The sequence below is a fragment of the Lynx rufus genome, unplaced genomic scaffold (genome assembly GCF_022079265.1).
Source record: "Lynx rufus isolate CCGP_SWC_20201006 ecotype Redwood Valley unplaced genomic scaffold, mLynRuf1.p SCAF_12, whole genome shotgun sequence".
NCBI lineage: Eukaryota > Metazoa > Chordata > Mammalia > Carnivora > Felidae > Lynx > Lynx rufus.
In genome coordinates, this window is record NW_025814826.1 from 59,722,920 (window position 1) to 59,738,012 (window position 15,093).

General features: G+C 42.6%; 1 protein-coding gene across 3 annotated transcripts in view; it reads left to right on the forward strand.

Moving 5' to 3' along the window:
* Positions 1–15,093, forward strand: part of PHF20L1 (PHD finger protein 20 like 1) — an 86,457-nt gene that overhangs the window by 51,642 nt on the left and 19,722 nt on the right. For all 3 annotated transcript variants that reach the window (XM_047074203.1, XM_047074202.1, XM_047074204.1), the window contains one exon: positions 12,912–13,076. In XM_047074203.1, coding sequence (XP_046930159.1) covers positions 12,912–13,076 — 165 coding nt within the window. The remainder of the gene's footprint in view (positions 1–12,911; positions 13,077–15,093) is intronic.

Sequence of the window (15,093 nt, forward strand, 5' to 3'; positions counted from 1 at the left end):
TTTTAGAAGAATATGTATTGTCATAGATAGTTTTATTAGAAAAGAAGGCTGAAAGTCAACTAAGCCTTTAGCTTAAGAAGTTAGACATGAGCAGGTTCAAAAAAAGTGCTAGTAACTAAACATTCGAGTAGAAATTAGTGAACTACAAATAAAATTCTAGAAAGAAATAAAAAATGCCAAAATTAATTGATTAAAAACTAATAGAATGAGCAAACCACTGGGAACACTGGTTAAGGAAGAAAGACAAAATGCACAAATAAGTGAGATTAGAAACCAAAGGGAATATAACTACAGATGTTCCAGACCTAAAACGAAGAAAATATAAACAACTTTATGCAGTGAACTTGAGAGGTGTCAACCTGAATAGTCCTCAAACCTGAAAAGAAATTTAATTAGTATTTTAAAATCTTGCCACAAAGAAAAGTTTTGTTGCCAACAAAGTTTTGCCTGACCCAAAAAGTTTTGTTGCCAATTTTTACCAACTGTTAAAGGAATAGATTATTCCAAACTTACATAAATTATTTCAGAATTTAAAAAAAGAACATTCCTTTAGTAGGGAGAATAGTGTCCCTCGAAAATCTACGTCTAACTCTCGGTCCTTGTACCTGTGAATGTGACTGTATTTAGAAGTAAGATCTCTGCTGATGTGATTAAGAATGAGATAGTCTGGGGGCGCCTCGGTGGCTCAGTCGGTTGAGCGTCCAACTTCGGCTCAGGTCATGATCTCACGGTCCATGAGTTCGAGCCCCGCGTCAGGCTCTGTGCTGGCAGCTCAGAGCCTGGAGCCTGCTTCAGATTCTGTGTCTCCCTCTCTCTCTGGCCCTCCCCCGTTCATGCTGTGTCTCTCTCTGTCTCAAAAATAAATAAACATTAAAAAAAAAAAAAAAAAGAATGAGATAGTCTGGGGGGCTCCTGGGTGGCTCAGTCATTTAGGCGTCCGACTTGAGCTCAGGTCATGATATCACGGTCGGTGGGTTCGAGCCCCCCGTTGGGCTCTGCGCTGACAGCTCAGAGCCTGAAACCTGCTTTGGATTTGGTGTCTCCCTCTCTCTCTGCCCCTCCCCCATTCACACTCTGTCTCTTGAAAATAAATAAATGTTAAAAAAAATTAAAAAAAAATAAAAGAATGAGATCATCTGGGATTTGAGTGGATACTAGAGCCAATGAAAAGGAGGGGGAGATTTGGAACCCACAGGGGAGAAGGCTGTGTGAGGACACAGGCAGCGATCGGAGTGATGCTGTCCCAAGCCAGGGCACTCGAGCCACCAGACACTGCAAGAGGCAAGGAAGGATTTGCCCCTAGATACTTGTGAGGGAGAGGGCCCTGTTGACACCGAATTTTTGACTTCTGGACTTCAGAACTATGACAGAATAAACTTCTGTTGTTCTGATCCACCAAGTTTGTGATAATTTGTTGGAGCAGCCCTAGGAAACTAATACAACTCCGAATTCATTTTAGATTATTTAAATAACTTGGCTCAAAATCAGAAGAGAACAGTATGGGAAAGCTCAGTTCTAGGCATTTCTCCTTTGTGGACATAGATACAGAACTCACAAGCAAATGTTATGGAATTAAGTCCAGCAATGTATTAAAACCTATGACCACATAGGGTTGGAATGCACAGTTGGTTTGACATTAGAAAATCCATTGGTGAAATTCACCACAGTAACAGTTGAAGGACAACAAACATTACTGTCTTTCTATATGTAGAAAAACCATTTGATACATCCATGTGTCCTTACACTTAGCAAAAAAAGTTACGACTAGCTGATTATAAAACTTTATTTAGAAACATTAAAGAGGGACTAAATACATGGGAGATAATTCACGTTCATTGGTTAGTAGATTCAATATTGAGAGGATGTCACTTCATGCTAAATAAATTTACAGGTTCAGTGCTGATTTTAAAACTTAACAGTGGTAAAGAGCCTAAAATAAAATAGCCAATCTTGAAGAAGAATGAAGAGAAGAATTACCATTTCACAATAGTTGAAGGCAGTGAGGCATTGGGAAAGAATAGACGTATTGATTAAGGACAGGCTAATCCAAAACATATACAAATATAAAACCTTGGTTTGTACAGAGCTGGCATTCTTAGATTAGATAAAGGGTGAGCTTTTCAGTAATTGGTATGAGAACATTTTTCTTCCCTAAAAATGAAATTGGACTACTACTTAACACCGTACCCAGAAATCAGTTCCAGGATGATTAGTGATGAAATGTGTGGAAGACAAAACTGTAAAACTTTGAAAGGCAGTATAGGAAAGCATCTTTATGATCTTTGAGTAGGGAAGGATTTCTAAACAAAAAGTGCTAATCTTAAAGAAAGGGGTTGAAAATTTGACTAGACTGAGATTGGCGGGTTACACTTGAGAGGGGTCCAGCGACAACTAGATAAAGCAGAAGAAAGGATCCATGAACTCAAAGACAGAGCAGCAGAACTCATCCAGTCAGAGCAGCAAAAAGAAAAAATGAAAACAAGTTACAATAGATTAAGGGGCTATGGGACAACATCAAATGGACTAACCTTTACCTTATGGGGGTCCCAGAAGGTGAAAAGATAATTCATGCAAATGGAAATCAGAAGAAAGCTGGAGTACTTATATTCCTGTCAGACAAAATGGACTTGAAAACAGGCAGTAATAAGAGGCAAAGATAGGTGCCACATAGTGATAAAGGGGTCAGTCCAACAGAAGGATACGAAATTCATACATACTTATGCACCCTACATAGGAGCACCTAAATACAGAAGGCAACTATTGCCAGCTCTAAAGGGAGAAGTACACAGCAGTACAATAATAGTAGGGTATTTTTAACATTCCACTTCTATCAATGGATAGACCATCCAGACTGAAAATCAACAAGGAAACCACCTTAAATGACATGTTAGATCAGATGGACTTAACAGATATATTAGAACATTCTGTCCCAAAGGAGCAGATAACAAATTCTTCTCAAGTGAACGTGGAACATTTTCTAGGTTAGATCATATGTTAGGCCACAAAAGAAATCTTAATAAATTTAAGGGGATTTAAATCCTATCAAGTATCTTTTCTGATCACAATAAATAGTATGAAACTAGAAATTAATTAAATGGAGAAAACTGGGAACTTCACAAATATGTGGAGATTAGACTATATACTCCTGAACAATCAGGGAGTCAAAGAAGAAATCAAAGGAGAAATAAAATGCCTCAAGACAAACGAAAACGAAAATACGCCAAAATTTGTGAGCTATAGCAAAAACAATTAAAAAAAAATTTTTTTAATGTTTATTTATTTTTGAGAGAGAGAGCATGAGCAGGGGAGGGGCAGAGAGAGAGGGAGACAGAGAATCTGAGGCAGGCTCCAAGCTGTCAGCATGGAGCCCGATGCGGGGCTTGAACTCATGAACCGTGAGATCATGACCTGAGCTGAAGTCTGATGCTTAGCCGACTGAGCCACCCAGGCACCCCACAAAAACAGTTGTAAGACAGGAGTTCCTAGGGATAAATGCTTACTTCAGGAAACAAGAAAAGTCTCAACCTAACTATTCATCTCAAGGAAATAGAAATAGCAGAAGAAACAAAGCCCAAATGTAGTAGAAGGAAGGAAATAATAAAGATTAGAGCAGAAATCAATGAAATAGAGACTAAAAAGACAGTAGACAAAATCAGCAAAACTAAGATACTGGTACTTTGAAAAAGCGAACAAAATTGATAAGCCTTTAACTAGATTTACCAGGAAAAGAGCAGAATCAAATAAATAGAATGGAACAGGAGATGTTACAACTGATGTCATGTATTTAAAGATTTGTCACGCACTATTGTGAGCAATTATATGCCAACACATTGGACCACCTAGAAGAAATGGATAAATTCCTAGAATCATACTAACTACCAGCACTAAATAAAATGAAATAGAAAATCTCAATCGACTGATTACTAGTAAGGAGATTGAATCGTAATCAAAAACCTCCCAACAGAGAGAAGTCCAGGCCTCACTGGTGAATTCTATCAGGTATTAAAAGAAGAATTAACATGAGACTCTTCTCTCAAAGTCTTGCAAACTCTTCCAAAACACAGAAGAGGAGGAAACTCTTTCAGACTTGTTTTGTGAGGCCAGCATTACCCTGGTGGTACCAAAAGCAGATAAGGACACTTTAAGAAAATTACAGGCCAGTATCCCTGAGGAACACTAATGCAGAAATCATCAACAAAATGTTACCAAACCAAACTCAGTAATCTACTAAGTGGATCAGACACCATGATCAAGTGGGATTTATTCTAAGGATACAAAAATGGTTCAACATCTGCAAATAAGTCGGTGTGATATGCTACATTTACCAAATAAAGGATAAAAATCATATCATCTCAATAGATGAGGAAAAAGCATTTGACAATATTCAGTATTTATTTATGATAAAAATGCCCAACAAAGCAGTACTATATATAGAAAACTCTAAAGACTCCATCAAAAAACTATTAGAACTAATAAGCAAATTTAGCAGATTTGCAGGATACAAATCAATATACAAAAATTTGCATTTCTCTATGATAACAACAAACCACCTGAAAGAGAAATGAAGAAAACAATCCTATTTACAACCGTATCAAAAAGAATAAAATACTTAGAAATAAACTTATCCAAGGAAGTGAAAGACCTGTGTATTTAAAAAACAACAACAACAAAACTATGAGATGTTAATGAAAGAAATTGAAGAAGATGCAAGTAAATGGAAAGATATTCTGTGCTTGTGACCTAGAAGAATCAGTATTGTTAAAATACCCATACTACCCCAAACAATCTACAGATTCATTGCAATCCCCATCAACATTCCAAGGGCATTTTTCAGAGAAGTGGAATAAATAATCCTAATGTTTGTGTGGAACCACAAAAAAAGCCAAATAGCCAAAGCAACCTTGAGAAAGAACAAAGCTGGGGGCATTGCACTCCGACTTCAAACTGTACTACAAAGCCTACGGTAAATAAAACAGCATGTAGCATAAAAACATACACCTAAATTAATGGAAGATATATAGCCCAGAGGTAAAATCTCACATATATGGTCAACTTATGACCGTGGAGTCAAGAATATACAATAGGGAGGGGCGCCTGGGTGGCGCAGTCGGTTAAGCGTCCGACTTCAGCCAGGTCACGATCTCGCGGTCCGTGAGTTCGAGCCCCGCGTCAGGCTCTGGGCTGATGGCTCAGAGCCTGGAGCCTGTTTCCGATTCTGTGTCTCCCTCTCTCTCTGCCCCTCCCCCGTTCATGCTCTGTCTCTCTCTGTCCCAAAAATAAATAAACGTTGAAAAAAAAATTTTTTTTTAAATAAAAAAAAATAAAAAAAAAAGAATATACAATAGGGAAAGGGCAGTTTCTTCAATAAGTAGCACTGGGAATACCGGACAGCTACATGCATGAAAATGAAACCTGACCACTATCTTATACCAAACACAAAAATTAACTGAAGGTGGATTAAAGACGTGAACATAAGCCTTGAGACCATAAAACTCCTAGAAGAAAACATAGGTGGTAATCTCCTTGCCATAGGTCTTGGTGATGAGTTCTTAAATCTGCTACCAAAAGCAAAAGCAACAAAAGCAAACATAACTGAGCAAAAATAACATCCTGCTAAAAAGCTTCTTCACTACAAAGGAAAAACCGTCAACAAAATGAAAAGGCAGCCTACTGAATAGGAGAAAATATTTGTAAATCATACATCTATTAAGGGGCTCATATCCACAATGTATAGAAAACTCGTACAACTCAATAGCAGAAATACAATTCAATTAAAAAAAATGGGCAGTAGATCTAAACAGACATTTTTCCAAAGACATACAGATAGATAGATGGCCAAAAAAGGTGCATGAAAAGATGCTCAACATCGTTAATCATAACAAAGATGCAAATCAAAACCACAATGAGATATCACCTCACACCTGTTAGAATGGCTGTTGTCAAAAGACAAAAAAACAAGCAAACAAAAAAAAACCAAGTGTTAGTTTGAATGTGGAGAGAAGGGAACTCTTGTGTACTATTGGTGGGAATGTGAATTGGTGCAGCCACTGTGGAAAACAGTATGGAGGTTCATCAAAACATTAAAAATAGAATTACCGTGTCTAGCAATTCTACCATGGGCTCTTTGTCCAAAGGAAACAAAAACACTAACTTGGAGAGATATTTGCACCCCCGTATTCATTGTAGCATTATTCACAATAGCGAAGATATGGAAACAACCTAAGTGTCCATTGATGGATGAATGGTTAAAGAAATTGTGGCGTATACACACACACACAAGTCAGTCCTTAGGAAAAGAAGGAAATCTTGCCTTTTGTAAGAACGTGATGGACGTTGAGGGCTCATGCTACATGAAGTAAGTCAGAGAAGGACAAATACCACATCCTCTCATTTGTATGTGGAATCTTAAAAAACAAAAAACCAAAAAGGAACAGCATATAGATATGGAGAACAGATTATTGGTTGTCAAAAGCAGGGGACGGGGATGGGGAAATGGGTGGGGATATCAAAAGATAAAGGGAAAAAAATTAAAAGAAATTCCCTTGCAGAGAACAAAAGGAAAACCTTAAATAGAGTGAAAAGACAACACAAGCCATGAGAAAATACTGCACCACCTATATACCTGACACAGGATTCGAATCTATTTCAAAGTTACAAGTGAAAAATAGAAAAATATCCAGTGTGAATATGGGCAAAGATGTTAGTAGGTACTTCACAGAATTGAAAATCTTAAAATGATAACATGAATATGTAACATGACGCCCAATCTTATGAGAAGCTGGGTTCGTGTAATTTTGAGAACCCAGTGGACTCTCTTTCCCAGCTGCTAGACAGGCGAAAATTACAAGGTGGGCGTGTCAGATGTCGCTGAAGCAGTGGAGACCACCGTCCAACCCCTGTGGAAAACGGTCGGCCATCGGCAGGTTGTGCCTGCCACGTACCTACAGTGCCTCACTAAGCTCACGGGACCCATCAGGAGGCATTTACAATAATGTCCATATCTGCACTGGCATCGGCCCAGGTGTCCATCAGAAGTCACACATCCATTCCTTGGAATCCATATCACTTTGTAAGTAAATGAATTATATCCACAGGAATCCCAGGAACAAAATGATGAGCTAAAAATCAAGTCATTGAAGAAGAAGACGTGTGATATTTTATTTACGGAAAGATCAAAAAGTTGTAACATGAAACTGTGATAGAGATGCAAAATAGTAAGAGCATATGGTAGCAAGAGTAGCAGAAGCATAAAGATAAGCAAGAGCATGGGAAACTTTCCAATGGTGTTGTATGGAAACCAATTTGACAATAAATTTCATATTTAAAAAAAAAAGAAAACAAGAGAATGGTGAGCAGAAATTCAGGACCTTGGTAACCTCTGGGGTGGGGAAGGGAATTCATCAGTTCAAATCGGAAAATGGTACCAACGGGAACTTGAGAAGTGATGATAATATTCTCTTAAACTGCATGATGGGCACCCAAGAATTTTGTGTTATTGATATGCTTTATGTCCTACCTGGGTTTTTTTCATATTTATGAAACACTTTTTTTTTTTCATTTTTATTTATTTTTGAGACACAGAGCACAAGTGGGGAGGGTCAGAGAGAGAAGGAGACAGAATCCAAAGCAGGCTCCAGGCTCCGAGCTGTAAGCACAGAGCCCGACGCGGGGCTCGAACTCACAGACCGTGAGATCATGACCTGAGCCGAAGTCGGACATTTAACTGACTGAGCCACCCAGGCGCCCCTATGAAACACTTTTAAAAACCAGTTTTAAAAACTGTAAAGCCAACTGGGAAATTTCAGAGAGACTCATTGATGGTAAATTCTTCAGACTTTTAACTCTGTGAAGTTTCTGCATTCTCTATCTCTAAAGCTGCCAGAGTAAATATGAAGACATAGGATCAAACAGAATTGAAAAGCTTTTTGAAACCACTTTCCAGAGAGTGTCTCGAACATGTCCGGGCCTTCCTGTGCCTACACTGCCCCTTGTCCCTTCTCCCCTCACCCCACCGCTTCACGTAGAGCTCTGTGGGGACTAGACTCCAGAGAACCTTAAAGTCAGGAAATGCTGGCACTTCAGAAACAAAAACCAGTAAGCACAAACCCGTTTGATTCAGGATTACCCTCCCGGGAGGATGAATCCTAATGTAGGCGTGAGAGAAGCTTCAGACTGCGGGTAAAATGGCCAGGGGAACTCCCAAGTGACCAGAGGCTGTGGGGATTTGGTGGCCTTAGGCACTGCTGTGGGGACAGGAAGTGCCCAGGGCCAGAAGGGCCGGCTGTTCAAGTCCCTGTGTGCCATGTCAGCAACAGGTCTGTTCCAGGACTCACTGGCAGACACACAATCCTAATATGCTAGCCTCCCGAGAAAGTGGGGGAAAGATAACAGGGAGGGGCTGGCAGGGAACAAGTGAGGAGTGGGCCTCCCTTGGCTACGCAGCGAGAGAGCATTTATGAGGATGCAGGGAGTGGTGGTCTGGAGGAAAGGAGGCTGATCAGGATTAGTAAGACTTGGAGAAAAAATTGGACATTTGCACCACTGAGTCGTGTTCCACTAACCCTAGTTTTAAAGAGCCATTAAAAATTAATCTTGGAAAACACGTTAATATATTTTTATTTTTTAATTAAAAAGAAAAGAACTTTATTTTTTTTTCATATTAAAATCGGACTGATAGGGGCACCTGGGTGGCTCAGTCGGTTAAGCGTCCGACTTCGGCTCAGGTCATGATCTCGTGGTCTGTGAGTTCGAGCCCCACGTCGAGCCCCGCGTCGGGCTCTGTGCTGACAGCTCGGAGCCTGCTTCGGATTCTGTGTCTCCCTCTCTCTCTGCCCCTCCCCCACTTGTGCTATGTCTGTCTCTATCAAAAATAAATAAATGCATAAAAAAAATTTTTTAATAAGTAAAATCAGACCTATGAATGAAAATCTTAACTTTGTAGATGGAATCCTGGCAAATACTTAAAGATGCACAGAAGCTGTGCTCTTTATGCACTTTATACTCAGCAGGTGCAGTGCTGGATAATCACCGGCATCCTTGCAATTGATGATCACTTTGACAGTTTATTCTGGGCTATTTATATTCATCTTGGATGTGACGCTCCCCTCCACATCAAATTAGCAGGGTAGTCTTTAAGCTGGAAATGGGGGTTTTAAATAATTTTAAAGACATCTTAATTTTAAAACATTCACATTATTTTTCCGGGGCACCTGGATGGCCCAGTCAGTAGAGCATGCGACTCTTGATCTCAGGGTCATGGGGGGAGTTCAAGCCCCACTTTGGGCATGGAGCCAGCTTCAAAAACAGAAACATTATTCCTACTTGAGGTTCCTAATACGATACGTATTTTAATCTACAGTTACTACCACCAGGGAGTTTTGAAAATTCATCCTTAACACTGAGTGTTATTTTGCATATCCTGCCGGTGCTTATTATGTAGATGATACAAGCAGTTCACATTCGGTGCTTTGTTTCCTCTTCACATCGACTAACTCTAAATTTAGTGGGGCCTCTTCTCCCCATCTTATAAACCGTGAGCCGAGACAGAGCGTCGCCCAAGCCCACGTGGCTAGTAAGCGGTGAAAGGCAGATTCAAACCGAGGCCGTGTGGCTTCGTTCTCAAGTTGGACTTTAACCATCATGCTCTGTTGTTAACGCTACTTCCTGTGCCTTCGAGGGTGTTAGGCAGGTGGCGCGGCCTTCCCTCTAGCAAGCGTTGGCTGGTCTTCGCTGGCGTAGTAAGTTCTCTCGGTTGTCCGTATGAGCAGCCACCGTGTTGGGATTTAAGAGTGACGTCTTTGCCAGTTTTTACCTTTGGCACTTTGAGCCACAGTCGCTTCATCTCTTTGTCATATATCTGTAAGTATGAGAGAACCGAAGGCACACAGAGAGTGAAAAGAACGAGAGTGAGAAATGCCAGGAGAGTCCAGAACACTACGTAGAGAAAGCCAAGACTCCCTCCCAGGAGCTTATAAGCAAGCCTGTCAGTAGAGACAAGGAGGGATAAGAAGCATGCGCGGCTCTCTACTGGGAAGGTAGCAGTGACACAAAGTAAGTTCTGTGTATAGTGTAGAGAAGCCCCGGTGGTCGAGGAAGGGGCTTTATGTGGAGGACTACAGCTGATCTGACCTTGAAGCCAGAGGTAGCCTTTAGTCACGGTAGCCAGTGGGGACTAGATGCAAGGTGCAGGTGTGGTGTAGACTGCCGAGTTTTGTTTAGCTGCTAATCCCACGCGGAGGGATGGTATGTCAGCGTGCCTTCTTTTTAACACCAAATTGAGATTTCTCCCGTTATTTTTACACTCCGGTGTAGAAAGTAGACTCTGCTTCTACTTTTACTCGGCTGAGAGGGCACTAGGGTCGGTAAAAGGGCAGCTTTCAAAGGTGAGCATTGGGTTCAGTTCCTCACCGTGACATCGATAGCTCACGTGACCTTTGGCGAGTTATGTTAATGCTATAAACGTCAGTTTCCTCGCTTCGGAAATGGTAATAACAGTGCCTACCGTGTGGTTTCATTTTTAGGATTCAGTAAGGTAATCGTTGTAAAGTACTTAACACAGTGCCAGCTGGCATTCAGCAGACGGCCTTTTCGCGCCTGTGGCTGAGTCATGGCATTGGGTAAGCCGTGTAGAGTCGCCGGGAGGCCGTGAGAGAGGTACAGGAACACCGCGCCACTCCGAGACCGCTTTGCAGTCTGACAGCGGTATCCGGGAGTGTCCCCACTCCTGACCTGCTGGGGGTGAGGCCCAGACGTCAGCTTTAACAAGCTTTCCAGTTTGTGTATACGGTAAATGTCGAAGTCCCCTGGTAACACTTTTTGGTTGAGCGTAAGGCTCGGTAGTCAGAGTCAGGTTCGAAGGCTGGCTTTGCCGCGGAGAGAGATGTACTCTTCGGCAGTTTAATTTACGTAACCTTTTCTGCCTCTGCTCTTCCGCTTGTAAAATGGCACCAAGCCTGCTTAGCTCCCTTGTCGGATGGCTGTGAGGACTGAGACATTTAATATACCCGAAGCACTTGGAATCATGTTTGGCACACCAGGGTGCCCAAAGAATGCGGCTGTGCTGTAGTATTTATGGTGATCACTGTATTACTGTCCGACTGCTGCTGTCACGGAAGTCTATGTATCGGTGACATAAAACAACACGAATTTATTAAAGTTCTCTGAAGGTCAGAAGTCCATAATGGGCCTGGGGGGAACTACATTCCTTTCGGGAGGCTCTCGGGGAGAAGCCATTTACTTGCCCTTCCCAGATTCCCAGGGGCTGCTGCATGTGTTGGCTCATGCCCCCCTACCATCTTCAAAGCCAGCAACGGGCCACTCAAGTCTTTCTCACTTCACGTCGCTGCGACACTGACTCTTCTGCCTTTCTCTTGCACCTTAGGGACTCTTCTGACTGCATCGGGCCCACTCCGATGATCCGGGGTAATCTCCCTATTTTGAGGTCTGATAAGCAGCCTCAATTCCCCTTTGCTCCAGAGCCCCACACACTCACAGGTTGTGGGGATTAGGACGTGGACGTCTTGGGGGACAATTATTTTGCTGACCACAACCACCAACGTCACTTGGATGCACACAGTGCACACCAGCATTGCTGCTGCCCTTCTCCTGGAGCTTGCTTTCCTACCCTCGACCTTTCCTCCACCTCTTCCGCTCTGTTCTCCCTCTTTTTAGTCCCTAACCTGCCTCCGGTGACCTTTGCTCACTCATACTCAGTTGAGGAAATAGCAGCCACCAGATGAGAACTTGCTCATCTGACCCACAGCTGTGCACTTAGCTGCTTGTATCCATTTTCTCCTCCTTTGCCTCTACTAAAAGGGAGGCAGTGTCTGTCTTCAGTTCTTAAAATCCTGGCACTTGTCACCCTGCCTCTCCTCATTTTTAGATTTTTGAGACAATGTATAGGGTCTCCCATCTTTAAAAAGCCCTCCTCGGAACCCACATTCCTTCTCTGGTTCCTCCACCTCTCTCTTACTCGTCAGCCCCATCTCCGAACCCTGCTTTCACACTTGGCAGTCGAAGCAGAAGCCTGGAGATCACCCTCTGACCCTGTGTCAGCCCCTCCCCTGCAGTCCCCGGATCCCAGCATCTGCCTGTCCGACTCCACGCCCTCCTCCTTCCTCCCCTGCCGGGCCCTGGTGCCTCCGCCCGTGCCTCCCTGCGCCGTCTCTCACTGCACAGCTCCAGTGGGATTTCAGAGCCAGAACCGGACTTGTGTCACGCCCTTTTTGCTGCATTTCGGGCAGAACGCAAAACGAAAAACATGTTTAACCTGACCTGCTCCCGCCACTCTAGCCTCGTTTCTCCCTCCCCCCTTCACTGCGAGGCAGCCACAGTCTCACAGGTTGTCACTTGTCAGACGTGCCAGGTGGTCGTCTGCCTCAGAACCTCCTTGTCTGCAGGACTCACGCTAAGTTGAGGAAGACAGGACTGGCATTAATTTCATTCAGAGGTTTTCTGCTGAAAAATTTATCAATGGATTGAATTGTCAGTGTAATAATTGACATGCTACCTACTAGGAGCACCTCTTTACAAATTGCAAAAAAAAAAAAAAAAAAAAAGTCGATTTTCCATCTTGCACCTCTTACTACAGACCATAGCCTTGATTATAATGGAGAGAAACTGTAGAAATAATCCTTTTTCACTTCTGGACCGGTTAACAAGACTTTATTGGTACCAGCTAGAACACGGTGCTCCCTGGTATGCAAATACTGCCCCGGGTGTATTTCCCAGGTGTTCTCGCCAAACCCGGTTTATCAGATACACAGTGATCTAGCCGTTCCTGGGTAAGGAGAGAAAGAGGTGACATGGTTATCTTGTGTCTTGTAAAACATGGCTCTCTCGTTATTTTTATAGTGATTCTTCTTGATTACCTGACACTTTATTAATATTTCTTTATGTATCTTATGTTGCAGACTATTCAGACTATGAAGACAGTTCTCTAGAATTTCTGGAAAGGTGCTCTTCTCCACTAACTCGATCTTCTGGGAGTTCTCTGGCTCTGCGAAGCATGTTTACGGAGAAAAATACAACATATCAGTACCCAAGGGCAATTTTGTCAGTTGATCTTAGTGGTGAAAGTATGTGTAACTATGTAATGCTTAAAACAAGTCTTAAGATCCTTAAATGTGGAACTGAGATAACAACATACTTTATTAAGGGCTTACGTGAACAGGGCACGCCGTTTCAAAAGTTCTTCCATAAACTAATAAGAAAATCTCAGCATTAGAAATTTGAACTACTTTTTAAAATCCTGTAAAGTAAAATTGGCTTCTGTAATTAATTGAAGGACAGATGGTAAAGAAACTCTTAGTGTCCACCATGTACTGGTCATAGGTATTTGCACATACATACTGGGAATCTGCCGGGTTTCCCCGAAAGCCCGGTCCTGACCGTGGGGTTGTTATCTTACCTTCCAGTGCTCTCAGCAGTCCAAGGGGAGCCTCTCCCGCCGGAGACCCTGACGGCAGTGGCTTGAGGAGGACAGTCAGGGAACGAAGGATAAGGGAGAGGGTCTTCGTCTTGGGGTGGTTATGGCTGAGCTCACTTCCTGTCTTTTCCTTTCTGCTGAGGGCCCAGCGTGGTTGGTGCCGTGCTTCCTTTGGCACGCTGCCTCCTGCTTGACCCCCAGGCCTGACTGCTGTCGAGCCCACTACGGAGAGTAGCATCTTCTCCCTTTTCTCCTAAAATAAGCGCCCAGCACTTGAGAGATGTATAGTCTTAAAATATGGGCGGGGGCTGGGGGGACAGAGGATTAGGAAAAAGACCTCCCTCTGTTTCTAACAAACACAAGTGCCCTGTCCCTTTTTGGGCCAGTGGCTCTTAAACCCAGGTGTACGTGATCATTGCTGCTGTGATGCCTTCCGAACCCCGATACAGAGACCTGTTGAGGAGCATGAGGGAGATTTCTGGAAGGGCAGATGCGGTTTTTGGCAAGATACGGTTTCTGAGTGATTCTTTGGGGCAGGGTGGCAGGGGTTGAAAATCACCTAAGAGCACCCCAGTTTGAGCCGTGAGGGCCTGAGTGTCCTCCTTATACACAGAGCGCTGGCTGGAGAATGGAGATTATGTCCGGGCGGGCTGTGTTGCCTGAACTAGATGCTCGAGAGGGGAGGGAAAGGGTGTCGTGGGCGCGTGCTGTCGGTTCTGCTGTGTCTTCTGCCCCCTGTGTTGACTGAGCACTGACCTGTGAGAAAGAACGGACGTGGCGGGGTGTGGGTCTTCGGCCAGGGGTTCTCAAACGTTAGCGTGCATCAGAACCACCTGGAGAGCTTGTGAAAAACACTTTTCTGGGCCTCACCCTCAGAATTCCTGATGTCAAGTGAGTTCCCGGGTGATGCTGATCTGGAATCCACACTCGGAGAATATGTCTGGGAAGATAGCGATAGATCAAGGGGTAGCAGTTGGAAGAGAATGTGTTCTGTGGCCACTCAGTTGGAGCTGTTGTCCAGATGCTATTTTAGTGCGAGAGGGAACTTTGCTTTTGTAACTTTGAACCCTTGGACCCATTTACTCTGCCCTTAGAATTCAGCCAAACGTATGTTTGATGCTTGGGAATTATTCAAACTAGGTTTTCTGGCCATTATGTTCAGTTTACATTCAAACATCATAAAACCTGTGATTTTGGCCATGAAAGCATGTGTGAGATACACACTAATTCCTTTCAGTGATAATAGTTTTAAATTTATTTATTCTGCTACGATTGCCATCCATATCGTGCCACCTACATGCTGCAACAGTATTTGTTTATTCATGTCCTAGTCTGCCATTTTGAAACATGAACTTGCATTCAGGAAGGCCTGAAAGAAAATACTGATTTTGGGTTTATGCTAGCAAGATTATGAATGAATGAAATCTCCTCTTTAGGTTCTTAAAACTACTCATTATTATTAGGATTTTATAATGCATGATTGACTTACTCCTTCTTGAAAACTTTCCTATATTTCTCGACCATTATTTCTACTGACTTCTCTGAGATGTCCTAAGATCCTAAAAAAGACATTTTTCTATAGAACATTAACTTTTTGTAAATCAAAAACAAAACATTCAAAAACAGAGTCAGGGAAAAAATAAGATTAGAAGCTGATAAGAGAAACA